Consider the following 20247-nt stretch of genomic DNA (forward strand, 5'->3'; position numbering starts at 1 on the left):
TACATATAAGGCAAGTGCTCCAGCCCTTGGAGCTATTTCCCATTCTAATGTTGCTTCAGACACAAATATTTCTCATTTTAATTAAAAAGGCAATATCCTAGGAGATTAATAATGAAAGATTCATTATAAGGACACAAAATGTATTAAAAAGCTTTGAAACAATAAACCAAAACTTCAGTTTAGCTATTTTAATCATACAAAGTAGAGCAAGAAAATGACTATGAAGATATGCCCCTGAGGATGAAAAAAATTCTAAATTATTTACACCACAGAACAAGAAAACACTAAGTTTTTCTCTTCCCAATTAATGTGCAAACTAAAATGTTAAGCCGGTGAAATTTTTAAAACAATTTGATAAAACTGTAAAATACCAACTAAAATATCAGTTAAAACTCTTTTAAACTTTTTAATTTTGGGCCACACCTAATAGAGCTCAAGGATCATTACTAGAGGGACTTGGGGGAACCATATGAGGTTACCAGGGATGAAACCCACGTTGACCATGTGCAAGGCAAGCAGACTTACCTTCTAAATCATTATCTCTCAGGCCCCAACTGCCTCAGCTTTTATTTGAAATAACAGTATTTGGATCAGGATATAGTATATAAATATATATTTTTAAGATTCAATCAGTTTGTTGACACAGTTATATTTAATTTACAATTTTGGGTGATCTTCAGTTATTTGTATGATGGTAAAACTATGACAAAACAGTACTTAAAAAAAAAAAGTACATCTGTATAGCCTTGTCTCTTAAAATAATGTGGGAACTATGTCCCATAAAACCTTACAAAACAAAAGCACAGGGACACTTCATTCAGTCTGAACTGTACGTTGTAAGAAAAAACTGTGGGAAGAATTAGGGGGAAAAACCTGGATACTAGTCATTTAAAAGAAAATATCAAAGGAAGGAATTTAGTGTCATTTATAGATAGATATAAATCCTTAAAGAGACTAATAAGTTAAGTTAATTTTGTTGTAATTTAGTATCTATTAGACAGTATCTTGGACTTTAAAACAAAATGATACACTTTCTGGGGAGAAAGGTAATTCCGTAATTTCTCTTAAATCCCACTGAGAAGTATATATATATATTAGAGACTGAGGTTTGTGGCCCCCTGAAATTCCTATGTTTAAAGTTTAAATCCTAGTATGAGGATATCTGAGAGGTACTGTGAGAGGTACCAAGAGTGAGGCTGAACCATAAGGAGGGGTCTCATCATGGGAATTGCAGCCTTATAAGAGAGAGAAAAATCCCTTTTCTCCTGTCAATGGGGCAGAGGAAAGGCAGCTTCACCAGAAACCAAAACCAGCCGTATCTTGATCTTGGGTTTCCAGCCATCAAAAACCGCAAGAAAATAAAACTTCTGCTGTTTAAGCCACCAACTATATGGTAATTCTTTATGGCATCTTTAATAGATTAACACATAGATTTAGGCAAATATCAAATATTACTTCTCAGTACCCTTTCCATATACAAGGGACAAGGCAATAACCAAGAATATGTTAGCCTCAACAACAAATTTATCTTTGGGATAGATCATGTCCAAAAACCAATCCTTTAGATTATGCTCTCCTTGCCTGAGATGAACATTAGCCTCTGGGCCCTTCCCAGAATTAATCTTCTTCAGAGGGCTCTGAAGAAGAAACTGTGTCAAGGCTCACAACTGACTTCAATTCACTAAAGAATGAAATATTCAAAGGCATGGCAAAGCTAGTCAAGATCATGAAACCCAGCCATGCTCAGGGCTTGCTCCTGGCTCTGAGCTTAGGGGTCACTCCTGATGGAGCTCTAGGAACTATATGGGGTTCTGGGGATTGAACGTGGGTCAGTAACATGCAAGGTAATTTCCTTACCCGCTGTACTATCTCTCCCCCCAAACCCCCCCACCCCAGCCCCCACCTCAAACAGTGGTTTTTAAAAAGTGGTTTGCAGGTGCCAAAAAGTTTACCTGCAAAATAAGTACCTTCTAAAATTTTTAACTTAAATTAATTTTACATAGAAGGTAAATTCCACAATAAACAATTAGTCCCTCACCAGATATTGGGCATAGAAATGCTTTTAGTTTGTAGTCAAAGTCTCTTTTGGCAACTTAATAGGCACTAAGATCAATATTCTAAGTTGAAAGTAAGTTACAGTACATAGAATCTATATAAAACACCAGGGTGGATAAGGAATATCTTTGAGCATTTTAAAAAGGGCAACTATTAAAAGAATAGTGGGGTATGAAGGCACATGAGTCATAAAAACTTAGTTATAAAATGCATTTTCACATGTAAAACCGATATATTTCCTGAAAAAAAAAAAAAAACCTAAGCAAACTAGTTTAAACTTCATGAGCATTCTTGAGTGAAACCCACTTAAAATTTATTTTTGTTTTTGTTCTTTAGGTCACACCTGGCAGTGTTCAGGGCATATTCCTAGCTCTGTGCTCAGGGATCACTTCTACGGGGCTCCACAGGCAGTACTGGGAATTGAACTCAGGTCAGGCATGTGTAAGGCAAGCACCTTAACCACATATCATCTCTCTGGTCCTGAAAGTAATTGTAAAGAACTATCTTTCTTTAAAGCAATGATAAAATATCTATCCATACACACAAACACACACACATACACATATATATAATTTTAATTTTGCCTATATCTGTGAGGAATGATAATGGAAAGGAAATGCTGTATGGTTTATTATGAAGATAGTGGAAGTTGTTCGTAGGGCTGGAGTGATAGCACAGCGGTTGGGCGACTTTCATGCGGCCGACCCGAGTTCAATTCCTCCGCCCCTCTCGGAGAGCCCGGCAAGCTACCGAAAGTATCGAGCCCGACAAGCTACCCGTGCGTATTGGATATGCCAAAAACAGTAACAAAAAGTCTCTCAATGAGATATATGTTACTAGTGCCCGCTTGAACAAATCGATGAGCAATGGGATGACAGTGACAGTGGAAGTTGAGAAAAACAATAGATTGAAAAACCTTGAATAAACAATTCAATAGCACACACAACTGTATTATTTGGTCTAGGAAAATCAGTTCAGAATGAGGTTTTCAAAAAATGTTATAGGTGATGAGGTTGCTAAGTGGCTAAAGTGGCTAAATCCTCAAAAATGAGTAACTTCAGATACTGTATCAATCTCATGAAACTTCTTATAATGTTGTCCTAAGGAAAACAAAAGGTAAAATTAATAAAGGGAACTATTCTTAAGAGGTAATAAAAAATAAAGCTGCTGGGGGCTGGAGCAATAGCACAGTGGGTAGGGCGTTTGCTTTGCATGCGGCGATCCGGGTTCGATTCCCAGCATCCCATATGGTCCCCTGAGCACCGCCAGGAGTAACTCCTGAGTGCAGTGCCAGGAGGTAACCCCTGTGCATTGCCGGGTGTGACCCAAAAAGCAAAAGAAAAAAAAAACCTGCTGAAGATAAAGAATGGAGAACTACCAATTTGCTTCAAATTTGTTCTTACTTTATGTGTTCCAAGGTTATTTATACTATATGGTTTCCCATGTCTTAAAATATGAATGAGTGTTATCAATAGGACCAACCAACCAAGCAAAAAGCCTACAAACAAAAAGTAGGTTTGAATTTAAAGAAAGAAGACAGCGTCTGCCTTAGAGGCAGGCTGGGATGGGGGACGGAAGTGAAGGGAAACCGGGGACACTGCTAGTAGTAGGAAATGTACACTGGTGAAGGGTACATTGGAACAATGTATGACTGAAACCTAATCAAACTTTGTAAACTGTATCTCACTGTGATTTAATAAAAATTAGAAAGATTACGGAGAAATAAAGAAGAAAATAAAGCAGATTTTAAGATCACTGTCAACCTTTAAGTATGATTGAGAAACAGAGTAGAGAGAAGGGACCAAATTTAGGAGATTCAAGGGGGTTGAGAGCATCGGGTTTCTTTCACCTGTGTAAACACTCCCTCCACTCTCAATGCCAGTCACCTCTCAGTTATTGCTGACAAGAACATACTGTATCTCCCTCAGATGTGCTTAATTGGCTTAGATAATTATCTTAGAATCCTAATGGTTTCTTCTCAACACTTCATTTCCTTCTTGTTTGGGCAAATGGTAGTAAGGAAGGTGTTTTATTCTCTTCAAATGTATGAATACCTACACTAAAATCCCTAATCTATTTAAATAAAATCCTTTATTCTCACAGCAGCAAATAACAATTGATGAGCAAAATTAATACTTAAAACATGCTGAAAAGGAAAAGTGGTAGTGCTGTGTGAATTCCTTTATATTAAACATTAACAGAGACACCAAGTACTAGCACATGCAGGTACAATGACATACTTGTATCCGACAGCCCTTCTTCTAGTTTGCCACTTCCTTTTATCTTCCTTCAGAACTTTGGTGTACTCCACAGTTACGAAAAAAAGATTCAAATTTCTGCACAAATAGTTAAGAGCCTAGAGCCTAGTCTTTTAGATTTCCTTTGCTATATACATATGCTTATAACTGGCAAAGAGTGGCAATTCTGATTGGGAAGTGTTGGGTATCCAGCAACTGTTTTTTTTTTTTGGGGGGGGTCACACCTGGCGATGCATAGGGGTTACTCCTGGCTCTGCACTCAGGAGTTACTCCTGGCGGTGCTCAGGGGACCATATGGGATGCTGGGAATCGAACACAGGTCAGCTAGGTGCAAGGCAAACACCCTACCCGCTGTGCTATCACTCCAGCCCCCCAGCAACTGTTTTTTGCTTCTTTCGAAACAATGATCTCTAGATCAGTGTTCTTCAACCTCTTTCCACTTGCGGTCCAGCACGTGTCCTGACTGCTAGTCTACAGACCAGCAGTTATAATAAACAAGGCAGCAGTACAGTGGTTTTCAACTTATCTGCACTTGCAAATTGGCACCAGTTTATGTACTGGCCAAATGAAGACCACAGCCATTTTTTCCCCCTTTTTGGGTCACACCCAGAGATGCTCAGGGTTACTGCTGGCTCTGCACTCAGGAATTACTCATTCATTCATTCATTTGCTTTTCGGGTCACACCCAGCGATGCACAGGATGGTACTGGGGGACCATATAGGATGCTGGGAATCAAACCCGGGTCTGCCTCGTGCAAGGCCTACCCGCTGTGCTATCACTCCAGCCCCAGAATTACTCTTAGCATTGCTCGGGGGACCATATGGGATGCTGGGGATTGAACCTGAGTCACCTGCATGCAAGGCAAACACCCTACCCGCTGTGCTATCTCTCCGGCCCCAAGACCACTGCTTTTGATCGTCTTACAAACCAAATTAAATTCTGCCCTGGCCAATAGCTAACATGACTTCTAAGATTCTTCCCCCACACTTGCAAAACAAACAAACAAACAAACAAACAAACAAACAAACAAGACCCCCAACCACCCATTGCCTAGACTGCAAATGGCTGAATATTAAACACTACAGAAATAAAATAATTATACTTTTCATTTTGGAAACTGAATACTATCACGATAAAATGTATGATTATAAACGGGAAAACACAGAACCTGGAATGTATTTGTAGGTCCATATTGAGAGTAGGAGGCAGAATATAAATACTGCAGCTAGTTTCATGTTCTCTCAACACAAATTATCTTTTATACAATATTAAATTACTATTTAAAACATGTTGACACCAGTGCCATGATTTGTTTTAATGAAGCCATAACCAAGTGCATGCCCAGTGGCAGTGGTTTAAAAATGTAAGCAATAATGAGGACAAAATATCGTTTAAAATTCTAGCAATGTTTTTGGCACCTTTCCTGCCCACACATGGTAAGTTAGGAACCTCAGAACATTCTTCCTCAACTTTATCGTGTATAAACTTTTCTTTCATTTTTTTGTATAAAGTTTATGTACTTTCACCAGAATTCCTCTGAAAACTACTGCCGACACAATAAGTATCCTGTTATGTAACATGACTGGCTTTAAATAAGAGAATTCCTAAAAGAGTTCCTCTCGTAATGACCGAAGGTAAAGGTAAACATAGACTTGGAGATTAAGCCCCCAGCATTATATTATCCATACTTTCATATGTTTATTTAAACCTAGCATGACAATAAGTGTCACATATGCAAAACTTAACTGTTTGTGGTCATATTAGGAATTCATCAGTTGACAATGAAATTTTACAAAGACCAAAGGAGGTGTCAAAATATGTAGATTTGCTGGTGGGGAAGTGGGTGGTCAATTCACCTAAAACCAATACCCTGATTTTCCACTGTTCAAAAGATTTGTAGAAAATCCAGTCTTCCATTTCAGCTAGTTGCATGGTCCACTGTGAAGGAGAGATAAAAGGGCTGTGTGCTTGTTCTGACCTATAAAGATTTCATCATGGAAGATTATTACTGACGCTGCTGCTGCCTGTTAGTGGTTGTTTCACTTTGCAGGTGCCAATATGGGTCAGAGAAGAGGATTTCAGTGGCAAAGTTGTTGCTATATTGTTATCTCTTCAGAATGGAGGCACAAGGATAGATGAATACCACATGGAGCAAAAGGGGGATAGAAGGGAGAAAGAGAGATAGAAAGAGAGAGAGAAAGAGAGGGAGATTGAGGAAGATAGTCAGGTGGCATGCTGGCTGCGATTTTTGTTTTAGTAGAGAACTGAGAAGACCGAGAACTGTTTAGTAGATTTCTTCAGTCTGAAAGATACATGTGTTGGTACTGATGATTTTTGACTAATCCTGTTTGAATTACAAACTGGTATGATTTTTCAAAAATGTTCTGGTAGTTTCAAGGTTTTTATAAATTCTCTCTCTCTCTCTCTCTCTCTCTCTCTCTCTCTCTCTCTCTCTCTCTCTCACACACAGACACACACACACACAGAAATCACAGACAACACCATTCCCTATAACATTATCTGATGTTATTTACTGTTTTATTCAATATAAGGATTGTATGTATTCTCTCCAGCTAATAAAAAATTTAAACTCTAGAAAATGAAAAACTTGAAGACTAGGGTTGGGGGATAAGCTCAAGAGTTGTAACACAAGATCTGCTTGTGGGAACTCTGGTTTTCATACCCTGTACTACATGGTTCCCAAACAACACCAGGAGTGACTTCCAATCACTGAGCCAGTTATGAACTGTCCCCAGCACCATCAGGTAGCACTGTATCACTGTCGTCCCGTTGTTCGTCGATCTGCTTGAGCAGGCATTAGTAATGTCTCCACTGTGAGACTTGTTATGTTTTTGGCACATCGAACAGGCAATGTCAAGTATGGACCAAAATTCAGAACCCGCCCAAAATTAGAAAATAAAAAGCATTACATGGTACATGGTACTTACACTATAAACTCAAGTGACACAAAAGCTATTGGTTCTTAGTAACTTTGAAAATTCTTATTTATTTATCATTTGGGGATAATATGATGGTAACTAGCATTTTTAAGCAATAATATGAGATGACTGTTAGAAGAGACAGATACTCAATGCTTCATAAAGCACATTTACTGCAAAGGGACACGAACAAGTTTTGAGTAGATATGTTTATCAAAACTTTCTGAGCAACATTTATTGTGTAGCATTTTATTATATATATTATCATTCAATTAAAATCTGGAGGGATATAAGTGTGTATCCTAAATGTATATTTCTCTCAGTGTCTGCAGTGATTCTAATTTAGGATAATGTGCTTCTGCCCACCCGTATCCAAATGCTCCCAGTAAGACCCTATTACCAGGTTCATGGCAAAACCAGAAATACCATTTTCTGTGCTCTGTGTAGTCTTAGCCACAAAGAGCCTAGTCAGTTATTCATGCTTCTCCCTTTGATTTATCAGAGACAAATTTAATATGTCATAGACAGCTAGATCTTTTCTTACTCCAGCAGCAGCAGACTCAAATATTAATCACTATCTAGAAGATGAAAAATCTACTCTCTCATTCTAGATCTGTAAACCTGAACTCAAACCTCTGTAGACAATGAAAGTCTGCTGTGAATATTTTCTTTTATATCCTATACACCTGAAAATGATAATGATGCTCAAAAATGATAGTAGTTTATACAAAGCATCTATAACAAGGATGGTAGTTTTTCAGAGATTTATAGAAAGTTAAATGTGTTAATTTGGTAAGAAACCTTACAAAGCATGCTCATGTAGTTCTTGAAATCACAAAGATAAATAGCCTTTTTAAACTAGAATTTATCAAAGAATGGAATAAAAACAGGTAACGTAAAAGCTGCACTATAATTTGTTTCCTTAAATACCCAAATTCTACATGTGGTACAGGTATCACTGTAGGATAGTAAGGAGATCTGCTTCAAAATAGCAACAATTTTAAGGAGAAGAATATAGGAGGCTGGAGTTTAATCCTTACACCATATGCCACTCCCCCATGTTCCCCCATTCCCATGACACAGCACCACCAGTGTGGCCTTGGTGGCCCTAGCATCACATCACCAGGCTCAATGGTTAGGCTCACACAGTTGAGCTATGACTGGAACAAAAGCCAAGCACAGTCGCCAGATTTTTTTATTGTTCTTTTTTATTATGTCATATCCTTAAGCTACAAAAAGGGAAAAAATATGAGATGATCTTAATAATTCTTTTTTTTTTTTTTGCTTTTTGGGTCACACCCAGCAATGCACAGGGGTCACTCCTGGCTCATGCACTCAGGAATCACCCCTGGCGGTGCTCAGGGGACCATATGGGATGCTGGGATTTGAACCCGGGTCGGCCGCGTGCAAGGCAAACGCCCTACCCACTGTGCTATCACTCCAGCCCCAAGAAATATAAAGTTTTATAAGTGAAATAATTCACTTGTTATCCATCTAAAATATTACTGAAAAAAAGTATATAGGAATCACTAAAATAGTACTGAGGAAAGGTTCAAGTTTTGGCTTTTTGGCTACTAGCTATACTAATTTACAAAAATATATATCTGGCATTCAAAAAGCATTAATGTTTACTCTAGAATAGTTAAAACTTTAAAGGCCCCCAAAATACAATACTATATGATTTTCTTGAAACAGTTATCGATGAACAACGGGACGACAGTGCTACAGTGCTACAAGTACTTGAATCATGCCTATACAAGGGAAAGCAGAGGAAATAAATCATTTAGTAAATGCACCCACCGGTGAGCAATGTGTGTATAAAATATTTAAAATTCTTGGTACTGTAAAAAAGATGACATTAAATTGATTTTAATTTCAGAAGACAAAACGAGTAATAAGTTTATATTTACAAATTTGGTGATAACTAGAAATATGTTTGTTCCTAGCCATGGTCTTACTTTTGCATGCTTCAGCTTAACCCTCATTCCTTTTTTGACCCTCACTAAATAGCTATGGATTTATTTTATTTCTAACCCTACCGTATAGCACAGAAAGAGAACTGAATGCTATAATTTAATGAATTGTAAATCATCATCATCATCATCATTATCATCATCATCGTCGTCGTCATCACCCCATTGCTCGTCGATTTTCCAGAGCAGTCTCAGTAATGTTTCCATTCGTCCTAGCCCTGAGATTTTAGAAGCCTCTCTTTACTTTTCCTTCCCAACAGTGCAGCATTGGAGGCTCTTTCAGGGTCAGGGGGAATGAAACCCCTCATTGTTACTGGTTTTGGCATATGAATATGCCATGGGGAGCTTGCCAGGCTCTCCAAAGGGGAGAATCAGGCCATAAGATGTCTTGTGGCTGCAAACCACAAAGCGGTCACGCGCTTCTGGGACCTTGGTTTTATAGTCTCTGGATGTTGGCTGTTGATGGGATTACACGGTGCCAGTGAGCAATTTGTGGGTGTGACTGCTGTAGATACTGGAAAATCGAGGATCTGGGTGGAAGAAGCACGGTCCCGACCCGAGCAGGCTTGGAGATCTCAGCTCCGGGTCCTGCACACCTGGGTTCCTCTGCCAGTTCCTTCATGCGTGAGGCTCATTCAAATGTGTGGAGTGGGGGTATTCACTATTCAGTAACTGTGATTTGTGAAATACAATGAATGTCATAAATCACTTATTTCAACAAAGTAATAAGTCCACTTAGTTTCCTGTGTCCAAAAGACCTCAGGAAAGGTGACTGTTTCCTTTGGTACCAACAAATTTAATAATTCTTTTTTTGGGTTTCTTTTTGTTTTGGGGCCACACCTGGAGGTGTTCAAGGGATTCTCCTGGCTTTGCATTTAGGAATCACTCCTGGCTGGCTTGGGGAAATCACATGAGATGCTGGGGATAGAACCCAGGTTGGCTGCGTGCAAGACAAGCACTCTTGGTTTGTACTATCGCTCCAGTCCCAAATTTAATAATTCTGATTAATTTTTATTTTTTAATCTTTGTTTGCTTTTTGGGTCACATCCGGCCATGCACAGGAATTACTCCTGGTCTGCACTCAGGAATTACTCCTGGCAGCTATGTGCAAGGCAAACGCCCTACCCGCTGTGCTAATCACTCCAGTCTCTCTGATTAATTTTTAAGAGCTTTTTATTAAAGGGAGTGTAAGAACAAAAGAGTCACTTTGTCTAATCCTAAATGGACATACTAAACACTGTACAGGTTACATACACATCTAACATTCATGTTACAGATCTAGACTATGCTAGAAGCAATAGCTGGGGTAGTTTGTTATCAACTTAAACATAGGAGCCTAAGGAGCTGACAGAAGTGAAAACATCTTTTTCCAAATTCGAGCTTGGTCTTTTGTCTAAATTTTATTCAATCTACCTTATTTAGATTTCCAACTGTCCTTGAGACTACCAAATAGCAATAGCTTTGCTTCTCTCTCTCTCTCTCTCTCTCTCTCTCTCTCTCTCTCTCTCTCTCTCTCTCTCTCTCTCTCTCTCTCTCTCTCTCTCTCTCTCTCTCTCCTTCCTTCCCTCTCCCCTCCCTCTCTCTCTGCAATACTCAAGATACTCTGAGGTTACTCCTGGCTCTGCACTCAGGAATAACTCCTGGTGGTTGGGGAACCATATGGGAAGCTGGGGATCAAACCTGGGTTAGTCGAGTGCAAGGCAAATGCCCTCCACAACTGTACTATCACTCCAGCCCCCAAACAGCTTATTCCTAAAACATGTAACTTAGTGCTTTTTTAATGGTACAAGTGAAAAATTAATATGCAGTGGTTAGTAGGCAAGAAACTATTTTTATTTTTTTTTACAACACAATACTTTTTATTTAGTAGAATACTAATGGAAATACTAATCAACTAGAAGTACAAAAACATAAGGAATTCATTTATTATTGCCAGCTCTCCAAATTAATAACATCATAGTAATAAGTGTTTTTTCTTTATGGTATTTGTTATACTTTCATCATTTGGATTCAATAAGAAACTATTTATTTTTGATCAAGGTGATACTCCTTACTCAACTGTATTCTCTATATGTACTACTAGCAAGGGTTATTATAACCATTTATTCTTCTCACCCAAATAGTATCTCAGAAGAATATGATTTAAGATATTATTTTACAACATTATTAGCTTATCCACTTGCCCAAAATATTTCATAGTGGAGGACAAAAAAAAAGTTAGAACTCTAATCCAGTACAGTGGATGAAAGCTGGATCCCTTCCCCCCAAACAACCCCAAATCAGGAAAAAGACTGTGAAGGTTACAACTATTATAAAGAACAGCTAAATACAAAACTAGAGAAGTATTTAAAAAAATGGAAATTAGAAAAGACACAGTAACTCAGAACGGAGCAGATCATAATTGGTTAATAATGAGACATTTAAGTATACCTTATTGTAGAAAATAGGAAGTATTTCAGTGAAACTAAATATTTTAAAGTACCAGGAAAAATTTTAAACCAAACCAACCAAAATCAAACGACACTCTGAAGCACTATAAAGCAGCGAAGTACTTTTTGCAATACAAATAGCCAGTTCCGAATTTGAATGCTTTAATTTCAGATTTGTAATGGTTTCATAAAGTAAAACACATATTAAACTCTGTTAGTGATTTAAAATTTACCATTATATATGAAAATAATAGCCCTCAGTTAAAGCTCTTGGTGTGTACCATTCTCATGAAAGACAATTATTAGAAAAGAATTGGCCTATAGAAGGATATCAAGCATAGGTCTCTATGAATTCAATACCAAAATAGCTTAAGTGGGTGCTGGGGAGATAGTTCAGGAGCACGTGACTTGCATACACAAAGCCCCAAGTTAAAGCTCCTATACTGCATGGCCCCTGAGCACCAGTAGGTATGGCCCTCATGGTCCCCAGCATAGTAGGTCAATGCAGCACAACGCTGCTGGGTACTCGACTGACCTGGATGGCCAGTTTGCAGAATATTGCCAATGATCCCTAGGCCCACATCCCCACCCAGTATTGTTTGGGAGGCTTCCCCTTCCTTCCCTCTGAAAGGAGCTAAGGCAGGCAGAGGAATAATTTCAACTCCCTCCATGCCACAAAATCTCTTCTTCCTTTCTATAATTCTATTACTGTTTTAACTGTTAGAGAAAACAGAACAAAGTTGCCTACTACATCTCAAAGAGCAGGATAAAAAGTTAGTAACTATAACAGAACAGGAAGAAATTTTACAAAAAAGATAAGGATTAACTGTTCAGATTAGGCTAAACTTTTCTAAACAGTGGTAACTGATCGTATCTGAATCAGAAGAATCTGGAAATAAACAACTTAGTGAGTGAGCAATGCTTATATATGTTCATATGTGTAAACACAGATATACACAAATTTTATAATAGTTTTTTGGTCTCTGTAATTAACCAGCAGGTTCAAAGCATGGTGGTAATATTACAAAAACAAGATGTTTACTATGGTTTATTATGATAGTAGCTGGGACCATAATGGGATTCTCTAACCCATCTCCCCTTACCCACTCAAAGGAGATCACACTATGATATATGTTCAATTACTTCACAAAAGTCAGTTTTAGCTAAATTTACTGTATTAAAAGTCAAGTAACCTAACAAGCAGAACTAAAAACAATTAAAAATGGGTCAGAGATAAAGAATTTTACTGCCAGTAACTTCATTTGGGGGGGGGGGGGGAATATACTCAATGAACCAACAATAATAAGTTGAGTTTATAAACAAGTACAAAGCTGAACATGATTAAAACTATAATAATTCACAGCAACATTCCCCTAAATCTTACCACTTCATACTATTATGGATGATTAAGCAACAAAATTTCCAATGCACATATTTTAACTGACACATTTAATCAGTTATGTATTCAGTAGCTTAGAGCCAAAATTATGCTATTTACTTATTTTTAATTGTTATTTCAACCTATCATGAAATGGACATAAACAATATAAAATTTTATGGTCATTAAAATACAGCATTGATTTAAAAAAAAAGGCCCATATCAAGTTAGTATAACAGAGTAATCTAAAGACCCTGGAAGCATACCTAGAAATCACCACCCTAAAATGGAACAAAGAATTATCAGCATCTCAATGTTGCCACAGGTAAGGAATACTATTTTAATATGTAATGTATGCATAATATAAAAATGCAACTTTAGTGCCCCTCTGGAATTTATAATTTTAAGTTTGGGCTCTTTCTCACTTTGAGTTCTTCAATAAGAGACTTGGAACATAACTCTCATTTCTATTAACAGACTAAAAATCCAGCATATGCATCACATACCTTTTTGAGATGTCCTAGTCTAAGTTTGAAAATTTCTTCCTGCTCATGATATTCTGCCAAAGTCAACCTGTCAAAAATAAAATTGTAATTCTAGATATTAAGATTATTATTAACAATCAATACTGTAAGATAAAACTAAATGGAAACACTAAAATGTTAATAACTTTCCACCCCAAACAAATATGAAGTAATAAACTAATTTTATTAGTTAAACAACTATTTAATAAGAATCATGTACAAACAATGATCTAGAATTTAGATCAATACCCAAACATTTTCTCTTCTTTTGGGGGTTATATCCAGTGGCACTAGGTTTCACACCTGGCTCTTCACTCAGGAATTACTCCTGGTGGTGCACAGGGGACCTTATGGGATGCTGGAGAGAGAATTCAGGTTGCCTTTATGCAAGGCAAATGCCCTACCTGCTGTACTGTCACTCCGGTCCCTCAAATATTTTCTCTTTACAATTCAGCCTCCACTTACATTGCCAGAGGGGAATGAAAAGACAGAAAAAAACAAAAGGAACTAAAATAATCTAAAGGAACAGTGGTATGAAGTAAATTAAAAAGGTGTATGGTAGAACTGAGAACTGAGTGCTGAAAGTAGTTAAAGGGATATACATGATAACCTTTCAGTACCTGTATTGCAAATCATAATGCAAAAAAAAGGAGGGGGAGAAGAGATGAAGGGAGAGACAGACAGAGAGACAAAGAGAGAGTGAAAGAGCGAGAGAGAGAAGGAGACAGAGAGAAGAAAAGTGCCTGCCACAGAGGTGGAGGGGGGAATTGAAGAAAAACTGGGGGCACTGATAGCAGGAAACCCACACTGGTTAAGGGACAGGAGAAGGGATTGGCATTGCAACATTGTATGACTGAAACCCATAGCCATGAACAACTTTGTAACTGTGTATCTCAAGGTGATTCAATTAAAAAAAAATGGAAATTTAAAAAAAGGTGTACGGTGCTAGTTTGTGTTTGGTATTAGTCAAGGTTGGAATTTTGATTTAAACACCAAAAAGACAACCATGCAAGGGCATACCGACTATGTTCTAGGCACAATGCCAAGATTTAGATGGAAACATGTTGGCACATAGAGGGAAAAAAACAAGCATCAGTACATGTCAAAGAGGCTCTGAGCAGTAGAAGGAATAGCAAGAACCAACTTATGCATAGACTTTCAAGCAAAGGAAAGAATTTCAATTTTACAGTGTGCTAGGAAATCATTGCAAAGGGAATCAGAAAATTTTAGGTTCTGACTCAAACAAACAAACAAACAAAAAACCTGTATTTTTTTCTCTGCTTTTAGAGATAGCCATGAATAAGCAATATAAAAATGATATAACTATAGCCACAGCACCAAATTATTATTTTTGGTTTCTGAGCCACATCTGGCTGTGCTCATGGGACCATGTGTTGCTGCGGAATCAAACACAGACCTCCAAGCCTGAGCTTCAGTCTATTGAGATCATTATCCAAACATTTTCTCTTTACAATTCAAGCTGAATTGGTCCAAAACACCAAATTCTTTTCTTTTTTTTTCTTTTTGGGTCACACCTGGCGATGCACAGGGGTTACTCCTGGCTCTGCACTCAGGAATTACTCCTGGCGGTGCTCAGGGGACCATATGGGATGCTGGGAATTGAACCCAGGAAAAAAACCACCAAATTCTTTTTTTTTTTTTTTTTTTTTGCTTTTTGGGTCACACCCAGCGATGCTCAGGGGTTACTCCTGGCTTTGCACTCAGGAATTACTCCTGGCGATGCTTGGGGGACCATATGGGATGCCGGGAATCGAACCCGGGTCGGCCGCGTGCAAGGCAAACGCCCTACCCTCTGTGCTATCGCTCCGGCCCCAAAACCACCAAATTTTTAATAAATAAAAATGGACATGAGACTTAAACCTTAAAAGTACCTCATGGTTATTTTATTAATTTTTCTAACCTGTAATTTTTTTTCTAGCGTGACTAAAAAAAAATTGAGCTTAACATATACAAACCATTATAAGATACGTACACATTTTTTTTTTTTTTTTTTTTTTTTTTTTTTTTTGCTTTTTGGGTCACACCCAGCGATGCTCAGGGGTTGATCCTGGCTTTGCACTCAGGAACTACTCCTGGCGGTGCTTGGGGGACCATATGGGATGCCGGGGATCGAACCCGGGTCGACCGCGTGCAAGGCAAACGCCCTACCCGCTGTGCTATCGCTCCGGCCCCAGATACGTACACATTTTAAGGAAAAAACCTGATTCTGGGGGCTAGGGAGTAGAGTGGTCAGGGTACATGCCTTGCATATAAGAGAACCCGAGTTCGATCCTGGCACTGCATACATCCCAACTCTCAGCACCACTGAAGTGCCCCAAACAATGGCAGGGTTGCCTTGTGGCCCCCGGTATCACTGGGCCTCAGTAGCCAACCATCCATCTACTAATCTAAGCAGCCTCTGGGAGTGCCCTTACCAAGTTTCCTCAGCACCACTTTGAGGGGTGAAGTGTGGGGAGTAGGGAAGTGTGGAAGGGTGGAAGAAGCAAAGAGAGGGAAGTGTTTCACAGTCAATTACTCCCATTTCATACCTCATTTTTGAAAGATATTTGTCAATTAAATCCCAAAGCCCTTATTTGTTAAGCTCCTGGTGTGATATACTCATGTTTTGTTTAATTCCTACATTATCATTTAGTACAAACAGTATTTCCCTTGTTAGATGCTATGAGTTTACTGATTCAAAAGAAGCAGTATTTCAAGAAAAACAAATTCTTTAAATGTTCAGTTGGGGGATAGAGCAATAGTGGAGCTAGGAAATCACTGCAAAGGGATCAAGGTACAAGCAAAGCAGGCAACTGATATCAGTGTGATCCTTAACATGATCCCCCAAACATCACCAGTATAGCCCAGCAATTGTGCCCCCTCTCCCCCAGAGACTTGCAGGATCTGAGTATGACATTCCCAGGAGAATCTCACTCCACTCTCAGGGTTTTGCTAGAACTGTGAGCCTGGCTTGTTCATTTTTTATTTCACTAAAAAGAACTTAATATTTTTCTGCCCAATTTTTCTGGGGGGGGGGAGGTTGGAGGTGCTGGGTCTCATTCAGTGATCTTCAGAGATTACGCCAAGCTGTGCACTCAGGAATAACTCCTGGTGGGCTTGTGGAATCATATGGGATGCTGTGGATCCACCTCTGGTTGCAGCGTGCAAGGCAAGTGCCCTACATGCTGTACTTTCTCTCTGGCCTCATTTACCCAGGTTTAGCACCACTGCTGAATTTTATTGTCATAGCTGACAGCTCTTAGTAAACTTAGAGAAGTAATTTTTCTAGTGTGAATGTCAGCAAAGAAGGAAAATAAAAAATATAGCACATGCCGTAAATACTTGAAGCCATGGGCTCAATTCTTGACACTCCATGCCCAACCCCATCCTATGGGGACACAACTTTAATATTAATCATTTGAGATATACCAACCAAATAATAAAAGCATAGCTAAGAATGCTGAGAAATTGGAACATGGATTTGTTGCTGGTATGACTGCAAAATAGTGTAGACATAAAAAAAATAGCCGAGGAGTTCTTCAACAGAAGACACTCTGTTTATGACAACATCACTTCATAATAGCCCAAAGTTGGAAACAACTTTAATGTTCATCAAAGAATAATAAATGGGTAAGTTGTGTATGAATACATTATTCACATATAAAAAAAGAATGATGTACTGATATACACTATTATTTGGATGCAACTCAAAACAGTACACCTAAGTGAAAGCATTTTTTTTTTTTTGGCTTGTTGGCTCTACACTCAGGAATTACTCCTGGCGGTGCTCAGGGGACCATATGGGATGCTGGTATTCAAACCCGGGTCGGCCGAGTGCAAGGCAAACGCCCCACCCACTGTGCTATCGCTCCAGCCCCTAAGTGAAAGCTTTTTGTATTAACTATGCAGAAGAGGCAAAAACAGAGAAAGTAGATTATTTATTACCAGGGGATGAGAAGGAGAAAAAAATAGGGAATGATTATTTAATGTGTATGATATGTTCTGAATTAATGGTTTTTAAACTAAAGGGAGTCAGTGGTAAGATAATACTGTGAATGCACTAACTGCCACTGCATTTTATATTTCAAACGGTTAATGATATGTTATATAAATTTCACCTCAATCAAAATGTATCAATGCGGAGAAGTAATGGGGGTGTGTGGGAGGCATAAAACTGGTCTGCCTCTGAAAAACCCAAATGTTAACAAATATAACTGAACTGAGAATTAATGACTTACACTATGTTCTACTGTGGTTTGCAAAACAATACCACCCTCAAAATCTATGTCCAGGCCTTGAGAATCTATATCCAAACGTGAAAATGTTAAATTACACAGCAAAAAAAAAGTTAAGGTAGCATATGGAATTAAGGCTACTGAGCAGCTGACTTTCTAATAGGCAGTTACTCTGGATTATTCTTATGAATACAATGTAAACAAGAATCCTTAAATAAAGAGCAGGTGTGACAGAATCAGTAATTCTGTGATGTGACATGACAGAAATGACTGGCTCTTGTTGGTTTGATGATGGAAGGGGATCACAAGCCAAGCAATGTGGCAGTCTCTAGAATAAAAGTTCCCAAACTGAAAAAACAAGCACTTAGTGGCCTCCTGAAAATAAGTGAACACACAGAAAGAGCTCATCAGTTGCATCAGATATACTGTTGATATCTCCATGCCAGCCTCCAGGAAATACAGCTCTAGAAGCTGGCAAAGAAAAAAAAATAGATCCTCTTCTTCAATCACTAGGATTAACACAAAATGATATTTTGACTTTAAGTTCACTATATATTTATAATCTCTAAAACTGTAAGACTGTAAGATAGTAACTTCAAAAAAATTTTTTGATTATAAATTTTGTAGTCAAAATTTATGGTAATTTATTACAGTAAACGGAAATTAGAAGACGAATGTATCTGAAATTGGCACATTTAAAAAAATGTAGAAGTGGCTTTGATTGGGCAGTGGGGAAGAACCTATAAAAAATTTGAAGATCATGATTTTTATTTGGACTGGAGTGATAGCACAGCAGGTAGGGCGTTTGCTTTGCACACGGCCGACCCAGTTTGATTCCTCCATCCCTCTCAGAGAATCCAGCAAGCTACCGAGAGTATCCCGCCCGCATGGCAGAGCCTGGCAAGCTTCCCGTGGTATATTCGATATGCCAAAACAGTAACAAGTCTCACAATGGAGACATTACTGGTGCCCGCTCGAGCAAATCGATGAACAACGGGATGACAGTGATACAGTGATAGTGTGATTTTTATTTATTTGATGGGGGTCGGGGGAGTTGGCCACCCCTCACTCAGGACTTGAACAGGATTGAACTGGGATTGGCCACATGAAAGATAAGCACCTTATCTCCTGTAGTATTTCTAAGGAACATTAAAACAAACAAAAAACAAAACAGCTTATAATACCTTGAGTAGCAGAATGTTTGCAGACATACGTATACTAATAATTCTTACTGTGAGGACTCAAAAGAAAATACTGAAAACTAGAGGAGTGAAGATCCTTTTTATTGTTAAAGTGAAACAGTGAAAATGTTTATACAGAGAGCCAAACTTGTAGGAAATGAACTTGGGGGGAGGGCTGGAACAATAGCACAGCGGGTAGGGTGTCTGCCTTGCACGTGGCTGACCCAGGTTTGATTTACAGCAACCAATATGGTTCCCTGAGCACCGCCAGGTATGACCCAAAAAGCAAAAAAAAAAAAAAGAAAAAAAGAAAAAAGAAAAGAACTTGGGATTTAGAATATTTCTGAAGTTTTGATCTGAAATTTTGAAAGGTTTGGAAACCACTGGTCTGTAGAAAAAGAAAGAGTTTAAAAAGGGGTACATTTGAGGATAAATATTGGGGAATGACCTTAAAGAAAAATAAATAGGCTCATTAAAGATCTCATGAGAGTGAAGGAAATTAAAGGAATGTAAAATGAAACATGTAAGAAACAGTGCTCTCTTAGGGATGGGTGTTCGAGCACTGTTTAACTGAGATTTAAACCTCAAAGCTTTGTAACTTTCCACATGGTGATTCAATAAAAGAATTAAAAAAAAATACAATTTAAAAATTAAAAAAAAAACAGTGCTCTCAACTAAAAAAAAAAAGAACCTATATTAAGATATAAAGAGGGATATAGGCTGAGGATGAGATCCTGGGTTTGATTTGAAGCTCAGTTAGACATGGAAAACTAGGGAAAGATGATTTTAGTGTCATTAACTGAATGACTATTGTTAATGAAGAGACAGAGGAACTACCTCAAAGAAAATGAACTCTCTCTTCAAGGATGAATGAAGAACTTCACACTTTCTCCTAATCACCCATGCTTTTAAAAAAAGCAACAAAATTGCTAATTTATGATAGGTTATTAATCTGGAAGTTAAAAAACATCAATAGCGTTGTTTTGACTCCAACTTATAAAATAATTTCAAAATTAGGAAAGGTCTGAAGGAAACAGATTTGAAGTACCAAAGGGAATATTAGCACCACCTGAGTTAGGGAGACGGCCCCCCACATGCTAGAGCACATGCTTTGCATGGAGAAGACATCGGTTTGATTCATCACACCACATGGTTCCCTAGTATTTCCCTGAGCTGCAGCTGAGCATCGCTGGGTGTGGCTCAACAACGTCCTCAGGCGCCTCCCGCCAACTCTCCCACGAGTGATTACCATTTTAAATGGAAAAAATGTGAAG

General features: G+C 38.3%; 1 protein-coding gene across 3 annotated transcripts in view; it reads right to left on the bottom strand.

The window, feature by feature from the left end:
* The window catches only part of TLK1 (tousled like kinase 1), a 145223-nt gene that overhangs the window by 20856 nt on the left and 104120 nt on the right, over positions 1 to 20247 (bottom strand). For all 3 annotated transcript variants that reach the window (XM_055120320.1, XM_055120321.1, XM_055120322.1), the window contains one exon: positions 13540 to 13606. In XM_055120320.1, the coding sequence (XP_054976295.1) occupies positions 13540 to 13606 (67 nt within the window). The remainder of the gene's footprint in view (positions 1 to 13539; positions 13607 to 20247) is intronic.

This window comes from Sorex araneus, chromosome X (assembly GCF_027595985.1).
Source record: "Sorex araneus isolate mSorAra2 chromosome X, mSorAra2.pri, whole genome shotgun sequence".
Taxonomy (NCBI): domain Eukaryota; kingdom Metazoa; phylum Chordata; class Mammalia; order Eulipotyphla; family Soricidae; genus Sorex; species Sorex araneus.